Source organism: Talpa europaea, assembly GCF_964194135.1.
Source record: "Talpa europaea genome assembly, chromosome: 14".
In the NCBI taxonomy this organism is placed as follows: Eukaryota; Metazoa; Chordata; class Mammalia; order Eulipotyphla; family Talpidae; genus Talpa; species Talpa europaea.
In genome coordinates, this window is record NC_140082.1 from 80,835,421 (window position 1) to 80,858,721 (window position 23,301).

The following is a 23,301-nucleotide window of genomic DNA, read 5'->3' on the forward strand; positions in this document are numbered from 1 at the left end:
ATGTGTCTGGGGTGTCCGAAAATGAGGACTCACAGGAAATGTCTCTCCTGAGAGGCTGCCTCACCTGGACTGAGCTTCAGATGAGCGTGTGGCTGCAGTGCCAGCTTTGGCCTACCCACCAGGGCATTTGAACTACAACAAGCACTTAGAATTGAGGGTTATTGAATGTTTAGGGTTTTTTGTATATGCAGTGCCCCGTCCTCACTAACATTGAGATACCTGTTCTTCACAAATCTACCACTGAAAAAAAAAACTTGTATTGAAGGAACATTGGTTAATAACATTATATAGGTTCAGGTGTACAGCACTATATGTCAACATCTGTATAATAATACATTATATTCACCACTGAAAATCTAATTCCATCCTTCACCATATAGTCCACCTCTTTTACTTGATTTTCCCACCTCCTTCCCCTTCCTACAAATCAACCATTTTAACACAACCCCAACAATATCATCCTGAAATTAAGGCAACAGAGGACCTTGACTAATGATAATCTAGAAGAGGGAACATCTGGAAGAGTGAATAGTGAGAAAAATCTGAAAAAAATTAAATGCAGATATTGAAATATATTTTTAAATTATAATTTAAATGGCTATTCTGGTGCTGGGATAGATAGAATAGGCCAAAGGAAGCATAAAAAGTCTGCAAATAGAGCCATATGGATACACACTAAATATAGCATTTAAAATCGGTGGGGAAAGAATGAAGTGTTGAGTCAAAAACTATTGACAATTGGCTCACCCATTGGAAAGGAAATCATTATCTTGGGAGATTTATACACATAAAATTAGAAACTTCTGTCTGGCAAAGATAATGCCATAAAATTAGAAAAATATGAATATGGTATTTTGGACAAACTCAAGTAATTCATAGATGATCTTTATTGCTTCTCTCTAATCCAGAGATTGCAAGTTTTTAGTGTAAAGGCGAGTACATGTATCAAGCTTTCTCGTCTCAGCGACAACTGCTCGACTCTGCCATTGTAGCTCAGACACAGCCCTGGAGAACATGCCAGTGATGGGGGTGCTGAGTTCCAATGTGGCTTCATGAAAGCCGGCAGTGGGCCTGTGGCTGGAGCTTGCTGGCCCTGCTCTAGCCTGCTCATATGTTGCGTTGGAAAGGATTCCTCTGTTATTTGGTAACTAAGGGGCCTGTTTATGGATGTTATTTAAGGTATCCCATCCCCATTTTCCTACTCATGAACCCATTTTTGGCCTGTGTGTTGGTAAATCTTTACCAATCAGTGCTCCAGGGGGAAATTATATATGTCTATACACATATACATATACACACACACTTGTCTCACATTAGTTTATTATAAATTTTACTGATATAAAGTATGTGTAACCCAAAATTTACAAATAACAGTCAAATTCCACATAACCATTGATTTTTTAAAGAATGCTTTGACTGATTTTTGCCACGTTCTCGCTTATATCTATAGCCAAGCTGTGGTTACTAGTGATGAACAACTGTTGTTGAAACTGAAATATAGATCAGCACTTCGTTCATATATCAATGACATGGGCAACTTCTTTTCTGGATCATAGTTTTTTCAAATATTAGAAGAATATTTCCTCGATATTGCTGTGCTTTTCACCACATAGCGGCCACAGACATAACACTTTTATATTTTATCTGCATTATAACATATTTTTCATCATTTTCCTAACTTCTTGTAGTACTTGTCAGTTCCATATGCAAATTCACTATGGCTGGTTTCAAGCCACCAATGAGACACCATTGAAGCAGAGCTGGGCTAAGAGGCCAACACTGGGCACTATTTCCATTTTATGGATAGATGTCAATAACCCCAAAGGATAGATAATGACAAAAATAATAAACTAATTAAGAATTGATAATTTATAAATATCCATGCTTTTGCTTTTACTAAAATTAATTTCATTGTAAGTTTATATAATTTAACTTTTAATAACAGCTGTGTTTAACAACCAGCTTCCTGAAAATGTTGACAATTAACTATGTGAAGTCAGTGCAAGCTGGTCCCAGAACACCACTGCATTCTGGGAAAGGAATAGGTAGAGGACTGTATTTTCTTTAGGACCAATATACCTGAAGGGGGATGCATTCGGTGTATGACCAACCGGTGTATGCATTCGGTGTATGACCTTTACAAAGCTCTGCCTTCCACGTTCCAACTTTTCTTAATCCCTATAAAATCAGTCCCCCCAAATAGAGCCTTGGCCCCTCCCACCCTAGGACTAGACATCACAATCAGAGATTCTTATTTCCCCAGCTTATTTCTTCCCAAGGTTCACTCAACTTTTTTTCTGACTAAATCTTTCTAAATATTGAACTGTCATCACATCATTTGAATTCTCAATTTGCTAAGAACTCATTTTTCCAAGGGGAAAATGAAAACTAATTAGGTACAAAAATTCTAATGCACCTTCTTTATCTCTAAAATCTCAATCCCCATAGTTCACTTGCTTTATATTTTTATAACCTTATACTTTATGCCAGTATGACCTCAATACATAAAGAGTGGTTACAAATCAAAGACATATGCAAAGCACCCTAGTAGAAAAATAGGCAGAGAACCTGAATAGGCAATTCATAAAGAAAAAAACATAATCAGTAAACGAAATGTTGAATCTTTGCGGTGATTAAAGAAAATATGATTTAAGAAGGCGAATACACAATATAACAAGCAGAAGTTCAGAGATTACAAAACAAATACCACAATGGACTCTGTTTATGGTTTTCTGCGCTTGGGGCCACAGTGTGATTTGGTAAAAAGATCATGAATGTAGAGGTGGAAATGCCTGATTCCAGCACTGGCTCCATCAGTTACTGGCTGGGAGACCTTCAAGGAATAATAATTCCCTCACAGGTGCGTTACAAGCACATTATGGGCAGTGAACATTTGAACCCAACCTGGCACATAGAAGGTTGTTCGGGAAACTCAGTTAACTTTCCCCCACCTTTTCTCTCCCATCTGCTCCAAGTATAAGTTCTAACCACAGTCTTTAGGAATTGGTCCATTTGCCCTTTAGGAAAGTTCCAGCACAGAGGTAACTGGTAGAGACCTGCCTCAGAGCCTTTGAGGAAGATTCAACTGGCAGTGATTCTAGAAAACCCAGGAATTTGGAAACAACAGAGCCCAAGGTTGCTGCTGAGGACAGGCTGGTTGCCTTCCAGACAACTGACTGAAATGCAAAGCTCTTTCAGGTCTTCAACTAAGTGGCTACATTTCTATTCCTTCTTAAGGAACAATTTTCCCAAACAAAAATATGCTAATCACCAGCGCAGTTCTCAAGCTGCCAGGAGGAGATAAGCCATGGATTGCACGGGCTTCTCTGTGGCTTTTGTGCACAGTGGGTGTGTCCCCCCAGGTGAGAGCCACTTAAAAGGTTCCCACACGTCTGGGCTTTCCTTGGAACATGGCCCAGAACACCCGACTCCACCTGCTCACTTGCGTGGAATCCCATCTTCGGTGTCTCCTTCCCACAAACTGGAAAGTTGAATCTGGGGCAAGATCAAAGGCATCCAGGCAGAATCGAATGCTTTTGCCAAGGCATGCAGAGGAAGCTGTGGGGGACAGAGGAGTCACTGGATGAGTATGAAGACCTCACCCACTCCTGCAGACTCAACCGAGAGAGAAAGTGTCTGTGAGAAGGTGGGTGGTGAAAGGAAGACCAAGCTGCTGCCTGTACTCAGGGTGACACAGGATTGGGGACCCTGGTGGTTTGGGGTGAGCCTAGAGCAGAGTGTCTGCAGGTGCAGGCTGAGGTCCAGCAGGGCCACTTGCTGGCCTGAGCATGGGGCCTCTCTCAGTCTCCATTTATGCACGTGTGACAGGAATGGGCCCACTGGGCGCGGCTCAAATATAGGAAGGTTTTATATGAACAAATCCATCATGAGGACTTTTAAAGGCTTCCAGATATGATCTGTGTCTCACATAGTGCCTGAAACATCGAAAGAACCACTATTTCTTGACGTTGCATTTCCTTGCAACCAATTACCTTTTTTTTTTAAGATTTATTTATTTATTTATGCAAGCACTGGGTACAGTCAGAAGCATGGGAGGGTGAGAGAATTCACCAGAGCCAGAGTGGGGAGCAGAATAGGCAGAAGGACCGAAGTACACTGCTGAGGGGAGCAGCGGGAGGCAGGAGAGGTCTGCGCGCCATGTGGGACCCTCCTCCGGTGGCCAGGGAGCAGCTGGGGATCGAACCAGCGCTGCAGAGGCTGCGGGCAGCTTCGCAACCCAGCGCTCAACCGCTGTGCTACCGGGGAGGCCCGCAACCAATTACCTTTGTCATTTCTGCAGCAGATGCTGGATCTGCCTTTTATATGGTGCCCCACCAGGGGCCATGCCCACTTGAATGGAAGTGAAAGAACTAACGAAAGTGCAGGGAGCAGGTGCTTTTCAAACACTGGGTATAGTAGCTCATGTATAGTAGTAGCTCATGCCTCCTGCCTCCGATCGTGTGTGGAAATTGCATTTTCCTGCAGACATGCTACATTGGATCAGTTATGTGCCTCCCAGATCAGCTCCATCATGATACTCTCAAGCCTTGACCCTTTCCGAGGGGAGAGGCCCGACCCCCCCATCCCCACACTTCATCTCCTTAGCTCTCCCAGCCCCTTCTCGCACAGCCACCAGTGTTTCCACACAGGCAAGATCTGTTCCAGGCAGCAGGACTTGGGGAGGCTGTGAATTTGCTCTTTATTTCCAGATTCTCCTTCCCAGCATCTAGCTGTCTGGAGGGGTCAGGTAGCCCAACATGGATGTGCACAAAATTCCTGAGGGGAGACAGGAGTGCATTGCAGACCCACAGATAGGCCTCCAAGCCCCATTGGGAAGCCTTCCTCTGGCCAAGCACCCTGCTGCTTTACTGTTAAGCCACAGCCAGCTTAGTATTTGTGTTCCCCCTTTCTGCCTCGCCCCCTTCCCCTCATTCGTGTTGCCCTGGGCATGCACCTCCCCAATAAAGCCTCAGGCCCTTGTTTTCCAGAAAACCCGGGCTTGAGCCTGTGTTCAGGCAGCACACTGAACATGAGCGCCAATTATCTCTAAGGACATTGGAGACAGGTGGCCATCAGAGGCACAGCATTGCTAACAGGTGCTGTGTGATTCTGCAGAAACAGGAGAACTTGCCTTGGGAAGGGTCTCTCTCCCCAGGGCTCAGCACGCCTTATCTCACTGTGGTTAATGAGTCGTTGTTGAAAGATTGAGGGGGTGACGGTGTGTGCCACCAAGCACCTTGTTTAAGTCAAGAGCCCACATAATTTTAACCAACTCTGTTCTTGGCTGTACGTATTCTAAAGGGTTTCGTAATTGGCTAAAAGAAGAACTCAGTCTCTCCTGTGTTTTCCCCTTTTATTCATCATAAAAAGTTTCATGGTTTCTTGATTTCCTTTCAGTAGTTCTTTCATACTCCCCACGCCCCGCACCCCACCCCAAGAACATAGCTCAGCTCATTTTATTCCGACTTTTAGTGATTTCTATTTAACTGACATCTGCTTTGAGCTAAGCATCATTGCCGAGATAAGAGTTGAAACTGTGCTCCAGGCTGGCTGACTCAGTCAGGCTTGTGCTGGAGACTAGGAAGAAAGCCTCCATGCCAGCTTTCACGATTGTCATGTTTGTCATTTCTGGAAAGTGCAATTATAGTGCATTGTTCCCACTTCCCTGAAAACAGAAGCAAAGAACTCAGTGAGGTTTCCAAATAGTCACTGTCCACACAGTTGCCCAAAAGTTCCATTTTAATCCCATCTGCTTTGGTATAACTGCAGGATGCAGTGAATTCTGTGCCTTCCTTCTACTCTTTCAAGAGAACAGCATAATGGCCTGCCCCCCAGATTCTCCTGTTTAAGGAAAATCCCCTTTCTTAAGTGAGGGTGTGGCCCAGCCACCACTGTTCACACTGAGTAGTGGCGTTGTGCATTTGGTCTGTGCCTTCTGATAGCAAATGTTGCAAAAATATGAGTTTTCTTTCATATTTTGTTTTTGCAGTAAAATACGAAATGTTGGTGAAAATAAAAAATAAAATCATATGGAGAAGACCCCCCCCCCAAAACCCTCACTGTCAACATTTGGGTGCAAAGGTGCCCCAGCCTTTCACGCTGCCTGCAATGCTCAGCATTGGACAACCAGATCCGCCCCAGAATATATAAGTGCACTTCTTTTTGAACATTTGACTTTATTACTTGTTTTCAGAAATATGTCATGTTCAAAAATCTGTCTATATTTCCATTTGACTTTTCTTCCCGATATTTTGTAGAATTCAAACCGTGTTGCATGCAGAACTTCGTGTATCAAGCATATCTCATTATTTAATGTCATTATATAGCTTCCATAAGCAGCACTTTATATATTTTATAGTACTTTACCAGGTAGAAATTCTGTTTCATAATTTATTTAAGTGTCATGATTTATTAAGCATATCTCTGTTGTTGGTCATATACATTGTTTTGGTGTTTTTCGTTTTGTTTTTACTATTATAGATGAACAACTTAGTATGGAAAACTGTCTCCTAAGTTAAAATTATTTCCTTGGGCTGTTTCACTAGAAGGAAAATTACTGGGACAAAGAAAATATAGAAACCACAAAATGTATCTACTTTTGATACTTATTACCAATTTGCTTTTCAAAATAGTTGAACAAATTTACATTAGGCTCAGGTGAACACTCATTTGCCAGTTCTAGAGGAGATAAATCTTTCCTTAATTTGCATTGTGATAATTACTGATAAAAGGTGAACACTTTTCTAAATGTTTGTAGATGAATATGTTTTTTCTTTTGAAATTTGACCTTTCTGATTTTGTCCTAAGAGGTTTCAGTGTGTTTTTTCTCAAGCTAATAAATAGTTCATGTAAAAATGCAGATACAATAACCTTCTTTTTGTAGTTCCTATAAGTATTTTTTCTACTATTGGACTTTTCATTATTTAAAGGTAATCTTAAATTTCTTCTCCAGAGTTTTGACAATTCTTTTTTATATTTTATATTCCCAGTTTGTGTATGACTTGATTTTTTTCATTATCCAGTATTTTTAGTATTAGAAAAGTATTTCTTTCTAAATTGCTTACAAATGTGGGATCTCCATAGTTGCCTGGGAGTTAAGTCTCCACACTATCACTCCTGTAGTCTGAGTTTGATTCCTGGCGAGGGAGCTGACCCACATGGCGCAGCAGACCTATCCTGTCTTGCCCACTGCTCCCTTCACCAGTGTATTTCAGTAGATTCACCTGTTCTGCTCCCCACTCTCTCTGATGAATCCTGCCACACACACACTCCCCTCCCCCAGCACCTCTAGCCTACATTCCAGTTCTCCTATGCAAAATTAATTAATTAATTAATTAATTAATTAAAATAAAATAAAACAAAACAAAATAAACTGCTTACAAATTACCCCCAAACAAAGACATAATCAGATTGTTAAATGTTGTGAACTCTGCTGTCTGGCAATAGGAAGACCAAGAACTGAAAACTAGTAGAATAACTCTGACGCACAAAGCAAGTTATTAAAAGAATCCAACTATATCAATATTTTTAATAATATTGGCCCCACTCTGCTTTAGCAGGCTGGCCTAGCCATAGACCCTCTGCCAGTGGCTTCTGGTTGAGTTCAGCCAAGGGGAAATTCCAACAGGAGAATGGCAGGAGGAGAGAGGTCACTGTTCATAAGTTACTTATTCCTCCAGTTCCTTTCAACAGCCAGTATTCTTCAGGGTCACAGCTCTGTCCACCTCCCCGCCCCCTACGTGCCTACAGAATATGTTACACCTAACTTCTTAATATCCCTTCCATTACTGGCCCCAGGAAACTCCACCATCCCTTGTGGATTTGTTTCAATTTGCTCAGACCTTTGTGAATAGTCTGATTATTAAAGCCTCCTAGGAGTATCCTAATTTAATTATGCTGTTTATTTCCTGCTGGAACTGACCAATATATACAAGAATGACATCTAAAACATAAGAAAACAGAAAGTTGAAAATTAAGTAGATGGGAAAAGATATGCCAAGTAAATATGAACCAAAATGAAGCTGCTATAGTTGTATAAGCATCAGATAAACAGAAATATTATGGGAAAAAGTATTACTAAACCTAGAGGGTCCCTACATGTTGATGAAAGACTTGGTTCAGGAGGAGGAGCAAGACTTGGTTCCGTTCTAACAGGGCCTCAAAATAGATAAAGCAAAAACTTGTTAAAACTGCAAAGAGAAAAAGACTATCACCTGAGGTAGGAGATCTGGCATATCTCAAATATATTTGATAGATAAAACAGCAAAATCTTTAAGAACACTAGACTTGAACATCACAGTTCACAATTTTGGTCTAATGGACCTATTGGAACATTATATCCAGCAACCAAAGGAGATAACTTCTTTTAAGCACAAATGGAATATTTATGAAAATTGGCCATATAGGGGGCCATTTGGCAAGCTTCAATGTATTTTGAAAAATTGGTAGCATATAAACTCTGTTCTATGACATTGCACTTAAGTTAGAAATGAAATTTAAAAGGATAACTGAAAAAAAAGCCCATACATTTGAAAATTTAAAAGCACTTCTAAATAACTCATGAGTCAATGGGGGAAAAATCATAATTTAACTTAGGAAATTTTTAGAACTGGATGATAATAAAAATACTACCTATCTAAACAAGTGGAATGTAGGGAAAGTAGTGTGAGAGACAAATATATGGACTTAACTACATGAATTAGAAAAGAGGAAAGGCTGAAAATTAATGTAATGAGCATCCAACTTAAAATGATAGGAAAAAAAACCCCAGAAAGGTAAATAGCAGAAATGAAGGAAATGATAAGCTGAGAATCGACAAAGCCTTAAGTTGATTATTTGAAGAATCTAATAAAGTTTAGTTTTAATGAACCTCTGGGAAGACCAAGCAAGGAAATGATTTAGAATATATAATTTCAAGAATGAAAAAGAAGAATATATTACAGGACCTATATTCATTAAAATTACTATAAGAAGAAATTATAAACAATTCTGTCACCAAAAAAATTTAAATGAACAAATTTCAAGAAAAAAAATACAACTTAGCAAAGCTGACACAAGAAGAAACAAAAACTAAAAGTGTCCCATTAGAGAAACTGATTCTATAATTTAAAAGAAAATGGGAGGCTAGATAGATTCACTGGCAAATTCTGCTAAACATTTACATGGAAGAAGTAATGTAATATTCTATAAACTCTTCCAGACAGTGGAAACAGAGGGAAACAGTCCTCAACTAGTATAATGAAGCCTATAGAGCTTTAATACTGAATTCCTATAGCATAGGATGACAATGGAGAATTTTTAGCCAGTGTCAAGAACATATGTATGAAAATCCTCAGTTCAATATTGACAAACTATACCAAACAGTATAAAAAAGTTCCCCCTTTATCTGCCCCCCCCTTTTTGGATTAGATATTTTTAAACATTCCAATTTATTCTCTCTGTTTACTTTTGAGCCATATTTGAATGGTTGCTCCAAGGATATCAGCAAGCATCCTTAATATATAATATGACATTTTATTTACCATGAATATGCATAGCTTCATGCGTCCCAGAATCAGGAACTCAGTGGGGGTGGAATCCCATTACTCCACTCCCCCACTCTGTGCTGTGGTCATGTTGTATATTTTGCTTCTGTATACATTACGAACCTCATCTTCTAATGATGTTTTTGGTTGATACTATCTTGGTGTTTTAAGAAATTTAGAGTAGAAAAAGTAAGCTATGCCTTTATGTTTACCAAAATAGGTGGCCTTTCTTGTATTCTTTTCCTGCAGATCCAAATTTTCATCTGGTATCATTTTCCTTCCACCTGAAGAAATTCCTTTATGATTTTTTTTATCCTGCTGGCCTGCTAGTAATGCATTTGCTCAGTTGGATTTATTTCAAAGTGTCTTTGTTTTTATATATGTATTTTTTAAAGAGTTATTTATTAATGCATGCAAGAACTGGGGTGCAGGCCAGAGGTATAGGGGGTGAGAGGATTCACCAGAGACAGAATGGGAAACAGGACAGATTGACTGAAATACACTGCTGAGGGGAGCAGCAGGTGAGACAGGAGAGGTCTGCTGCGCCATGTGGGTAGTTCCCTGGCCGGGGATCAAACTCTTGCTGCAGTGTCTGTGGTTACCTGTACAGTGCTGTACTTTAACGCTTGTGCCACCAGGGAGGCCTCTTACGTATGTATTTTTTGCTCATTGATTGATGCACTGATTGTGACCGTTTAAAGATGGTGATATCGCTGTGACTCGACCCATTTTTGAGTAGAACTTTCTCCAAATTATAGAATTCTGGGGCTGGCTGTGCTTTTTTTTTTTTTTAATTTCAGCACTCTAAAGATAACACATTTTTGTCTGACCTCTGTTGTTCTGATGGAGTGCTTGTATGTGCTTATAAATGTTGTTTACTTCTGAGTCACCTGGGATGCCAGGATAATATTTCCCTCCTCATATTCTGCAAGCTAGCAAGTTTGCTGTATGCCTAATGAATACACACACCAATGTATTTTCATAGTCAAGCCCACAGAACTTCCAATCAGCTCTTTAGTGCCTTACTATTAAATATAAAAGAACCCTCCAAGGACCACTAGACATTTGAGGAAATTACCCACCATTAAAGCCCACACAAACTCACAAAGAAGAAACTTGGAGGGGAATGGACAAATCAAGCAGCAAGAGAAAACATCAAATAAATAAATAAATTAACAAACAAACAAAACCAAAAACTACAATTAGCATTCTCAGGGGAGATAAGAGAAAATATTTCATCTTTGAAATTTGCTACATTTTTATAAAGAATATTGGGAGAACCAGATAAATACCTTCAAATGAAAAATATGAAGCAAAAATTAGAAATTCAATGAATAGGACAGAAGACTTGAAGAAATCTCTCCAAAAAATGATATGGGAGTGGGGTGGGAGAAGACCCTTAATCTTCACCCAGTAGAAGGGGCATTAGAGGGGCCTGGGGAAATGGGTGAGGGATGGGGTCAGAGGAATCTCAGTGTTTCAGGTGAGAAATCATCGGATGGTGTCAAAACTGAGAGTCTAGGACATAGCCTTTGAGCTCTTTATTTTGCAAGGGGTGTATGTGGGGGGGGGGGTTCCAGGATGATGCCGACTCTCCAGAGACTGTCTGGGAAAGACCCCTCAAGGAAGAAACGCCTGAGCCCAGGACCTCTTCTTGTCAGCCTGGTCTTTGTGTTTGACTTTCAAAGTATTAATTTTATTTGTATTTGACTTTCGAACTATTAATTTTATTACTTTGAAAAAACTGGAACATGTTAAAAGATGATGTTTCATCCTGTCCTGACAGATCTCCCAGGGGTTCCTAAGAGCAGCACTATTCTGTGCCTGCCTCACAGCGCAGGTGACCATTCTTGCCTCCATGCCTTCTGTACGTTCACCCAGATCAAAATGGCGGCTTAGGCTTCTGAAATCTTTTTTCTGGTGCTGAAAAGGCCATCTTCAAGGAGTTTCAGGGTCACAAGATCATAGGGAAGATTCTTTCACCGGCCCCCTCTGTTTTGCCTCAGAGACAGAGAGAGGGAAGAAGGGATGGAGAGAGAGAGAGAGAGAGAGAGAGAGAGAGAGAGAGAGAGAGAGAAGCTAACCCTTGAATGGATTTGAACTGTGCTGGTTCACTTCTCTACAGATTATCTTATAGCCATAACATAAAATTACAGGATCGATAACTACACTGCTTTAAGTGTATTTCCCCTTCCTTATGATATTCTTAACATTTTCTTTTTTCTAACTTACTTTATTGTAAGAGTACACAATACAATTCATAATACATAGAAAATGTGTGCTAATCAACTGTTAATGTTCTCATTAAAGCTTCCAGTCAACAATCGGCTCTTAGTAAAGTTTTGGGGGAGTCAAAAGTTATGTAAGTTATATGCAGGTTTCAACTGGGGGGTGGGAGGAGGCAGGTCAGTTCCTAACCCTTGCCTTGTTCAAGACACAAGTGTATACACACATATATACTTCCACGTGTTTCATATCACAGCTACTGGCATATAATTCACATACCACAAAATTCTCCCTTTCAATGTTCATGTATATTTTTATAGAGCCTTTTATTCCTTCCACCCAAACCTCTGTGTTGAACTTTATAAACTCTATAACAGGTTCACTGGACTTCAGATGGAAAAAACCTAAAACCTCTTGTGGAAGTTTAGACCGAAACATGTTTCTTGATTTTCCCAGGCCTCTGTTTCTTTACTGTTCTTCAATTCCACTGAAGAACTTCTTCCTGCCTGTTTTAAATGTGGATGTAAGGGTGGGGGAGGGGGAAAGAAATACATTCTTTATTGTTAATAACTTCTCTTATGGCCAAAGAAAACCCAGGATTCAAAAGTATTAGCTCGGAGTTCTTAATCTAACAAAACCTTCCCCCACTTCTGTCTTCTTTGTCACCAATAGTAAATTCCCCTCTCAGGGATTTTTAATGCTTAATTCAAAATGCCAGGGAGAGAAAAGCTCCATTATGGTTGGTATTTTCCTATTGGCAAATTCAACCTCAGTCTTCACTTACTTCTGGTTCTTTCTTTCAAAGGGATAATCCTGTTTGTTCATTACCAATTCGATGCAGTGAGGGGAAATGCTGCATTGAAGATAGTGAATGATGATAAAGCCGTTTATTGGCAGCCTGGGACGGCATTAGATGTGGATTATCCTCTGCCTCTCACAATCACAGTTGCCTGGGCTTTGCGGTGACATCTGGAGGCAAAGGACTGGCAGTACCCCCCCCACGTGTTTAAGCAGGTGGATTTGCTGTTCTTTCTTCCACAGTCTCAGGAATCTAAGGGAGAGAAGCCAAGAATTTGATTTGGACATCCTCTTAAGACCCCCTCCTGGAAATTAAAGAATTAGTGGTACTGGCTGAGTTTTTGTCAAGGTAAACTTGAGCGGGCCTGCCAAGTGTCTCGAAGAGTAAATGATTCACTCTTGTTACGTGCTATACCCAGCGCGGGCTAACATTCTGAAATCCTCCGGCCTCTGGAAGGCACTTCTGTTGCGTGTGGACACGGTGCCTGGCCCGGTATAGCACAGGGTGTATCTCTTTCAACTTCTTCCTTCTTTAATCTGTGACGCTAAGCCCCTGATATCTTCCTAGGAACTCACTTCAGTGGGGGCTGGGCTTGGACAAGGCGCTGAATACAAGCTGGGACTCTTCTAAGTACCCCTCTTCTAAGAGGGCTGCTTCCCCGGGTGTCCCATGGTCACTCAACTGGCTGCTTTTGAATCAAATTTCATGAGACACCAAACACGGTGGGGGGTCATTTGTCTTATGTGTTAAGACCCTTAACAGTGTCTCATTCTCTTTGGGGTATCTATCAAGAGACAGTAGTTCAGGGCCTCCCTGGTGGCACAGGCAGTTGAGTGCTGCGTGGGTTCGATCCTGGCCGGCCAGCGAGTATCCTGTATGGCATGGCAGACCTCTCCTGTCTTGCCCGCTGCTCCCCTCAGCAGTGTGTTTTCATCAGTCTGCCTGTGCTGTTCCCCGCTTTGTCTCTGCTGAGTCCTCTCACCCTCTCTTGCATCTGGCCTGTACCCTGGTTCTGGTATAGATAAATAAATCTTGAAAAGAGAAAGAGAGAGAGAGAGAGAATACTTCAGACAATAGCAAATGATATTTCTGGCCAATTCCTGTATAAAAATAAAACGGAAACTGGAACAAATGTCCTATGTAACCTCTCATGAAAGATTGGTTAAGTAAATGGTTATTTCATATGGTGAGATATTTTGCTGTCAAAAAATATATTAAGATATTAATTTAAAAAATACCAATTCATTCATTTAGCAAACATTTCTTGAGCACCTGCTACCTGCCAGAAACTTGCTGCACACTGAGGCCAATGTACCAGGCCCATGCACTTTCTCTCCCCCAAGTGACGCCCTTAGCCTGATAAAGGGTGGAAAAGACAACAAGCAGGTAAATAAGTCATCTCAGTGTGATTGGCATGATAGAATGCCAAGTGCAGGAGCGGTGTACTGTGTGGTGTGAAAAGTATATGCACATTTAAAAGAGCCAAGAAGAAAATATGTCAAATTCCAGGTGATTTTTATTTTCTTCTTTATGTTTCGTGTTTAATAATTCTTCTGTGACTAGGAAAAAATAACTCAAAAAAGAGAATCATACTTGAAATGTATGCCATACCTTAGAATACTTGTTTCATGTCTTATGAAGACAGAAAAAAGAGACCCCCCAAGAGGAAGCAAAAAGAGATGTCCACCTTTAAGTATAAGAACAGGGACAGAGGGCCTCCCTGGTGGCGCAAGGGGTTAAGTACAGCGCTGAGAAGCTGTCCACAGCCTTTGCAGCACGAGTTTGATCCCCAGCCAGCCAGGGAGCTACCCACATGGCGCAGCAGACCTCTCCTGTCTCGCCCGCTGCTTCCCTCAGCAGTGTATTTCAGTCAATCTGCCTGTTCTGTTTCCCACTCTGTCTCTGGTGAATCCTTTCACACACACACACACCCCCCCCACCCTGCCACACATGTCTGGCCTATATCCCAGTTCTTGTATGCATGAATAAATAAATCTTTAAAAAAAAAAAAAAGAACAGGGAGAGAAATGTATGCCATGGTCTAAACCTTACCCTCAGTTCAAATTTTTCCCTCACCTACTAGGAAGGGGAAGTCTCCTTTTGGGGCACACACAGTCCATTGCCCTCTGTCTGCCCCCTTTCTTCTGTGCCCTTGACACCTGGCCTCAGAGGCTGGCATAACTATCTCTTACAAATGGAAAGAAGAAATAAACATTTAAAACAAGTGTGAGCAAAATACCTTCTTGTTCCACTTGTGCTTGCTATGAACTTGGCTAAAATGCACTTTTGTGCACCTGTGCCTCCTTTGTTCCCAGCAAGTATTTCTAATAAATTTCTGAGTTTATAAATTGCTTCAAGATTTATCAAATCAGAAAGGTGTCCAGCTCTTAATCATATAAGAAGATGAGCATCTTCTCACATCAACAAGAGAAATGCAAAGGAAACTTTTGAGTGACCAGATTGCTGACCCAAGGCTGGGAAGGGAGCGGGCAGATTGGTCATCCCTGCAGGAGTTTACGGTGACCTAACCCCATGCAGGATGATTGGGCAATGTGTATTGAAATGACAGATTGACATTTCTTTTAATCCCTAGTTCCACTTCGAGGAATGGTGCACACAGGTATATTCATACACTATGAAATGACCTGGTCATTTGATTTTATGTAACAAACATTTATGTAACCACTTCTGTATGCCTGTCACTATTCTAAGTCATTAAATCATTTAATCCCCCAGACAACTCTAAGAGGTAGATATTATTATTATCCCCACTTTATAGATGAGAAAAGTGAAGAACAGAGAGGTTAAGCAATTTGACCAAGGTCACACAGCTAGCAGGTGACAGAGCCAGAATTCAAACCTAGACCATGTTGCTCCAAGGACTTTGTTTGCCCGCCTCCTCGTGTGACCAAGGTTATAGCACCTTCTGTAACTGCAAAAGTTTGCAAACAGTCCCAATAGGAGTCACCAAGAGGAGATTTTTAAGTGACATGACAGTTCTCTGATGCAGTGATGAAAATACTACCAAGATTCTTTGTTCATATAAAAAGCAACATGCAAAAGGGACTACTGGTGTGTTACTAAAAGCCCATGGGGCAGGATACATGTTTATACCTGTTGAGAGAAGAATAAAACATCTCTGGAAATCTGCATGAGAAACCAGTCACCTGGTCACCCTTGGGGAGGGAGATGGTGGCCAGGAGATGGGGCTGAAAGGGGATAGTCACTGCATTCCCTTTTATATGTTAGATTTTTGGGCCATTTATTACTTATTTGGACACATAAATCAAAAGCCCTGAATCCTACTGCTATTTAATGTTTTCTCCTTGACCATAAAAACTTTTTAAAAATTAAAAAAAAAAAACTGTATGTGAAAGGTAACATAAGCTGTGAGGGTTTTTTAAAATCCAATGATCCCTGAGGGAATACAATTAAAATGAAGCCTCTCTTCCAGTCCTGAACCCCAGCCCCTGCTTACCCCCAGGGCAGCTCCTCCTGTTGGTTTCCTGGAATGCTTTCCTCCCTCAGTGGGCTGATCCTGGGCCCAAAGCAACCCCCTTTGTTTGTCTAACCCAAACTAGATCTGAAAATAAGAATCTAATTTTAGTGATGAGGGCTTTGGTGGTGGGTACTTTTGGAGACTTCAAACAGGGTTGAAATAAATCTTGACTCAAATTACAGCTTGCAGGCCTCTGGGCCCCTGTCATGTGGTCATCCTGCTCCCACCTTAATCACCATTTGTCACTCAGTCATTAAAATGCCCAGATTCCTTTGTGGCTTTGAAACACAGCTTTCCTTTGACCCCAAGGAGTTGGGAATGGATGACAACGCATAGCCAGGGTCTGTGTTTCCCGCACCTGCACCCAGATGGGAAATGTTTCTTAAGTTCTGTTGTTGGTCCATGTCATGTCAGCAGTGTGTTATGGAAATGCCCACAGTGTGTCTCATAGATCTAGGCCCCATGCAAGCCCATGTCCTGGGAAATAGCCAGCTCAGGAGTGAGTTTTCAAATGGAAGGACCTACACACTCAATCCCACAGGTAGGGGGAGGCCCAGATGATACAGGCCTGACTTCGGGTGACTGGGGTGCTGCAGGCTTTCGGGGTCTTAGTTGGCTTGGGTGATTATTACAAGGAAGCAGTGCTGCTGTGTGCATGGTGAGTGAATGAGTGAAAGTTGGATGCCATTTGGTGAGAGCTTCACAGCGCTGTCTTTAGCCCCTGAGCCACCAGGGAGGTCCTGGATGCCATTTGGGACAGCACCAGGGACAGGCCCAGTGTGCAGCAGGCAAGTTCTGCCCCTGTCCTCCCCACACCCACCTGGGGCAATATGGGTTACAGCCCACAGGTGGGAGGGGCACATGGATAAGCAGGAGCCCCCTTTGGGAACCCAAGGGAGTCCTGGCATTGGAACAAAAGAGAAAATGAAACTGGCAGCTAAGCCCACTTTGCAAAAAAATTAGTATCTAGACAGATATTTGAAGACAGATGGCCTGCCATGCAGAGCAAAGAAGAGGAGTCACAGAAACAGAAGTGACGATAAAAATACCGATGGATACCAAAGAGCCAGAGCAATGATAGCTCTGGCCTGGAGCCTTCTGAAGGCCGGGAACCCCAAGACAGACAATGCAGACTCAGCCAGGTCTTTCCCTCGCTGGCATAGACACAACGCTGGCAAAGACACAGCCCCAGCTTGAGTGGTGTGAGCGGTCATGAGGGTTCATTGGGGTGACTGGCAGCTGGTAGGATTGTGTCTCGAGCTTGGCCAATCAGTTCCAAGTAAACCCTGGGAGTGTGGAGTGGCTGTGAGTCAGGTTAACTGAGCAGCGCATCCTGAGGCGGGTCACACTGGACCTCGGACCTCATTTTCACAAGGACAGCAGTGTCCCTTCAATGTGTCACACTGCTCTAAGTGCCAGGGATCCTATAATAAGGGGCGCCCAGCCCATGCCAGCTCACCCGAGATTCTGCCTCTGTTCTAAGTGCTCTAGAGCATCAGGGGTTACATCTGGAACCCCACATCTCTTTCTACCTGAGAAAACCTGAAAGCATTCCCACATGGAGACGGGGGGTGGGGGGGGCTGACGGGGAGGGTCCCTGCTGCCCGTGCCTGGCTGGGCTCTGTTCAGCAACCAGCTTCTCCCCACACCTAGCATTCATTTCCCACACACCCTGCCTGGTGCCTGTTGCATTCATTCACCCTTCCGCTCAAAGGGTGTGCTCCCCACATCTGCTTCTGTAGACATTAGGGTTTGTCCCACCACTGCCACCCCATTAATCTTCCCCACCTGCACCTGCCCTGGGCTGGCTATGAAGAACCCAATATTCATCTTACTGTGACCCAGGATTGAGGAAACAAATAACAGAACTCTGAGCAGCTTGTTGGCATATTAGCCTGGGGGTACCCACTGGATATTCCAAGATGGGGAGGAGGCTGTTGCCAATCATGGGGGGTGGGGAGAACTTGGCCTGGGTGGTAGGTATGTCCTCAGGTAACTAGAAGTGAAGCAGTAGGCCAGAGCCCCACTGCAGGAGGAAGGCTTGGGGTATCAGCGGAGCAGCATCTGGGGCTTCTGGGACAGTGACCTTTGGGAGGCCAAAGGGCCCGAGCACTTCCAGAGCTTCCTAAGAGCATAGAATTCTAGCTTAGGTGACTGTGGATTTGATGCCTTCCAGGGAAACTTCGAGAATGGAGCCTCATCTTATACGGCACAGCCGAGCACCCCTACAACACCTTCAGCTCCCACCAGTCCCGCTCCCGGATGCTGGAGCTCTCCACCCCGGAGCTGGAGCCCCCCAAAGCTGCTGTGTCACCATCCCAGGCTGAGATCCCCGAAGAAGAAGAAGAATACACAGGTAAAGAAGGGGAAGCCAGGTGGCCAGCCCCTGCCACTTTTGGTTTTCCACTGTAGCTTTTAAAATGTGGGGCTGTTCCAGGCCAAAGGTGGGGTGATGATAGTATGTCCTCCTTCTCTCATGGAAGTTGTAATAATGACGGCAATTTGCACTCACACAGCTCCTTCCACCCACGGCTCTCCCAATATTTTACAGACCAGTAAGTATGCTTCAAACCAGTAAGTATTCTCCAACCTTCCCAGGCTGGGAAACTGAGGTCCCATATGCCCAACCAGAACTGGGATTGGGCCCTGGGGCACCCCATTTCCTCTGAGCCTGTTTTGAATGTCCACCTCCTAATGGCAGCCTCTCAGGTGTGTCCATGGCCAGTGTTGGAAGGACAATGCATCTCTGGGGCTCAGGACGGTAGGGTTGAATGAACGTAGCCTGGAGAGGAGGTAGCCGTGGAGCAGGCCAGGCCCTGAGGGCTGGATAAAGACCCAGGGGAGGGTCTCCGGTCTGTAGCTACTGATGCCAACTGCAAAAGGCTGAAGGCTCACACAGGGAGTCAGGGCACCTGGTTGCTCATTTTTTTCTCCAGCCCCACCATTGATAGGGGGTCCTTGGCACTAGGCCTCCTTCTTCCTTCCTGGAGGCTGCCTCTGGGCTGGGCACATCTTAATTAGCATGGAAGGCAGGAAGCCAGACCCCCTGCGTCCCACCATTGTGGCTGGGGAGACACAGTGTTTCTGGTTGGGCATATTTTCCTTCATAAACATTTAGGCTACTTGATAAATGATGGCTGATATCTAAAGACTATTGATGCTTTGAGTTATCTAGTATCTTCTGGAAAAAAAGTAACCAAACAGGGGATTCTACCAATACATATCAAGTATAAATTATGGTTGATTCAATATTAAATTTCTGCTACCATTCCTGTAAAATGGAGCGCTGAATTATGTATGGACTAATCTGCTCTGTTTCCCCCTGTGATTTATAAACTGTGGCAAGGCTCAGTAATTATTAATAAAGGACTGGGTATTTTTTTTTTTATTTCTTAAAATCTGCTCCTGACTCTAACCTTATGCTGCTGTCCCATAAGACTGTTTTTGAAACCCTGTGACTCAGTCTTCCCAGAACCGTCTGGAAGATGGAGGGGCCGCTGGGTGATGGGACAGTGCCTGTCTCTCAGGGAAGCTCCCTGCAGTGTTGGGGGCCAGTCAGTCCAGAGGGCAAGTAACTGGGAGAGGGGAGAGAGAGGCAAGAGCAGGAAGATGCCCTTGTGGAGGGCAAAGGAGAGAGAATTTTGAAGAGGGGGGATTTGGGGGGCAGAGGAGAGGGAGGGAGGAGGCAGGAGAAGGAGAGAGAACGGAGGAAACAGTGGATTGGGAAGGAGGGAAAGTGAGGAGGGGACAGAGACCAAGAGGAGGAAGGGGGAGAAAGGAAAGGAGAAGAGTCAGGAGGTTGGGGAACGGAGGGGAGGGATGAGGAGGGGGGGAGAAAGTGAGGCGGGCAGGAGGAGCAGGCACTGACAAGGGCCAGGTGGAATGGTACATCTGCTTGGTCCCCTGGGGAAGCGTCTGTCAGACAAGCAGGGTGCAAAAGCTCAGGGAAAGAGAATGCAGGTGAGGGGTGATTTTTGTTTTATTAAGATTTATTTATTTATTTATACATGCACTGGGTACAGTCAGAAGCGCGGGAGGGTGAGAGAATTCACCAGAGCCAGAGTGGGGAACAGAACAGGCAGACTGATGAAATACACTGCTGAGGGGAGCAGCGGGTGGCAGGAGAGGTCTGCGTGCCATGTGGGACCCTCAAAGGTGGCCGGGGATCGAACTGGTGCTGCAGAGGCTGCTGGCAGCTTTGCAGCCCAGTGCTCAACCGCTGCACCACCAGGGGAGGCCCAAGGTGAGGGGTGATTTTGAAGTGGGTGATGATTATTAAAAACTTTGCCCAGAGCTTGCAGGGATGAGTGCCGGAGAGGGTGAGGAGAGAGTCTCCAGAATTCGAAGTGCTGGCCTGGGGGGCCAGGGCTCGCCAGAACAGGCGGAGGGGGCCCTATTCCCAGGAGTCAGCAGCAGAGGGAGCTGGGCAGCACAGGGATGGGGGTGCAGATGGGAAGGGGCCAGTTCTCGCTGGACAAGAAGTAAAGGGGAAGGGTGAGGGCGGCTCAGAGGGGGAGTCCAACCACCGTGGATGGCATGGGCCTGACTGTCCTCGCAGGAGAGGGGGCAGTTGGGATGGAGCTGGAAGGGACGTGGCTCACGTACATAAGCCACAAGGAGAAAGATAAATCCTGGATGGATTTATGAATAAATAAATAAATCTCACTTATAGAGAGAAACCAAACAAAGGGTCAGACAAAGACAAGCTTTAAAACCAACCCTTAAAAGCTGACCACAGAGCTGAAGCTTCCAGAGGGAGATGGGGAGGGGGCAGAACAGGGTGGGGTGGGGGGGAACTAGGAGGAGAGCACAGTGGGCCTATGTGTGTCCACTGAAGGACTGAAGGACTGAAGGACTATGTGCGCCTTGGTGGTGAGTGCACTATGGTGACTACACTGAGGGGAGGGCCTGTACCTCCAAAATAATATTAACAATGACATGAACCAGTGGTGCTTCAGTAATGAATTTATGAAAAGCACAAAAAGAACATCTGGTCAGCTGACCTGGCTCCCTGGAGATGGGGCAGAGAAGGCAGCCAAGTGACACCTGATCCCTGAGCCTAGGAGGTAGAAAGTGAAGGCAGTGGGGGTCTGGAGTTCCCAACGTAAATGTGGGTGTGAATCCAACTGGATACAGGGGGGGGGTGCTGGCATGTCAGGAAGATTGGGGATCCAGCAGGAAGGAGGGACCAGGGAAAGGCAGGGGCTGAGGCACTGAGGGAAGAGCCCTGGTGGTGGCCGGGCTCTTGCCACAGAGCCAGCTGGTGCTGAAGAGTCCAAACACGGCCGTGATCAAGCCTGCCCCAGGGAATCGCTGGGATGCTTGGTTGAGAAGCAGGTCCTAGGCTGCCCCCCTACCACACACACACCCGAGGCAGACTGGGGTGCCTGAAGGAAGCACTGGAGGTGACTCCTAGAGTGGCCAGCAGATGCATAGGCCACGAGGGGAGGAAGCCTGGGCTTCAGGAGAGAAGCAGAGGAGGATGTGTGTGCTGAGGGCAGTCAGGACCAAGTGGTCATCCACGCAAGGGCTGGGCCTCTGCCTGGAGACATTGTTACAGGACAGCTGGACAGGCAAGGGAAGATGCTTCACGGTCACCTGACTGGTCAGTTGGCACCGTGTTGGGTCCAGACTCAGGCAGGTCCATACTCACTGGACACCTGAGGATGGAGGCCTGGAAGCCTTAAGCAACTCGGCCAGCTCTCGGGCCTTCAAGAGCTGAGGCCTGCAGAGGGGTGGCTGTTGAGAGGGGAACAGCAGGCCTAAGTGCTCATGGCAACAGGAATAACATGGCTCACCCAGAGACCGAGGTCAGCTGCAGCTGAAACCACGGACGTTCTTAGGAGGCCTAGTTTATAGGGATGAGACAGCCAAGCAAGTAGATTTAATTCACATTCATGGAGGAAATGAATCTGATGTTGGATCTCTTGAGACATGTTGAGAACCACACTGAGGAGGGTGTCTAGATGGTGTCTCACTGTGGAGGGGGTTGTCTCTCAGCATCCTTGCCTGGACAGTGCTTTTCTGAGCTTTCTACCTATTGGGCCTCCACAATGCCAGGAACCTACCTGCCCTCCCTGCTGGGGTTCTGCTATCCTTGCTGTTGGATGCACCCCAAGCTTGTATGGAGCTCCCCTTGGGGTGATTGACTAACCTCTTTACCAAAGAGAGGTCCCGGGAGAGAGGGGGCACTTCTCTTCTGGGGCTTGGGGTAAAATCTACACACATGGACCAGCAGCTGGAAACCAAGCTCCAAGCTCCAAGCTCCAAGCTCTTCCCCTAGGCTACTTCTGTCTTGAGATATTCTAGAACATTCTGTTTGTAGATGGTGAGGACACCTGCATTTTCTCAGTCTCCTCTCTACTTTTCCTCCTCAGCTGCTTGATTGGACTTCAGCCACTTGTTCCAAATGTTTATGGTGCTCCAGCTCTGCTCAGTGCCTTTCTAGGTGCTGGGAATTTAGCAGTGAACACTCCAGACTAAATCCTGCCCAAGAGGAGCTTCCCCTTCTCCTGTCTGGAATCCTCTCCATCCCCCCAAATCTCTTAAGATTGAGGAAATTGTTTGCTTTGTCAGATGAGACAGACCTACCACTTACTTTTCTGGGCCTTGCAGAGAAGCTGCTACAGGGAAAGACAGAGGCCCTGGGTCAATTAGGTCTCTGAGTCTGGAGGCCACAGCTGGTGGGTGTGTTGAAAAGGCCTGTGCCTACTGGCTCCTGTGTTGGCAATACTGTGGACAATAAATGTAAAACAATGGGGCAAAGTAGAGGAGAAAGTAAATGGCCTGGGGTAAGATGGACAAGAATCAAAGCAAGTAAGAATCGACTGTAAAATACCAAAACATGGATTGAAGCTGGAAGGGATTATGCTAAGCAAAACAAGCCAGGAGAAAAAAAGATGAATATCGGATGTCTTCACTTATATTTGGAATATAGAGAAACCAAACCAAGTGTCAGGGGAAAAAGGAAGACGACTAAACTTGCAAGCTGACCATAAACCTGTGTACAGCATGGTGGGGGGGGTGCAAAAAAGGGGAGGGAGAGCACAGGGGACTGTAGTGATGGATCATGGGTGCCATGTTGGTGGGAGAACTATGAAGAGAAATCAAATACTATCCAAAAATTAACAAAGGTGTAAGAAAATAAACCATTAAATCTTTAAAAAATAATAATAATAAAGTGGCAAAACGGGCTGGAGCTGGGGAAGGTGTGTTGGGGTGTTGCTCAGTGAGGCGCTTCAGCCAGGTGTCCA

General features: G+C 44.4%; 1 protein-coding gene across 3 annotated transcripts in view; it reads left to right on the plus strand.

Moving 5' to 3' along the window:
* Window positions 1-23,301, plus strand: part of PCSK6 (proprotein convertase subtilisin/kexin type 6) — a gene marked incomplete at both ends in the record, with an annotated part of 162,505 nt that overhangs the window by 122,973 nt on the left and 16,231 nt on the right. For 2 of the 3 annotated variants that reach the window (XM_084253905.1, XM_084253907.1), the window contains 2 exons: window positions 18,225-18,404; window positions 18,565-18,603. In XM_084253905.1, coding sequence (XP_084110031.1) covers window positions 18,225-18,404; window positions 18,565-18,603 — 219 coding nt within the window. The remainder of the gene's footprint in view (window positions 1-18,224; window positions 18,405-18,564; window positions 18,604-23,301) is intronic. The other variant, XM_084253906.1, reaches the window with a different exon arrangement.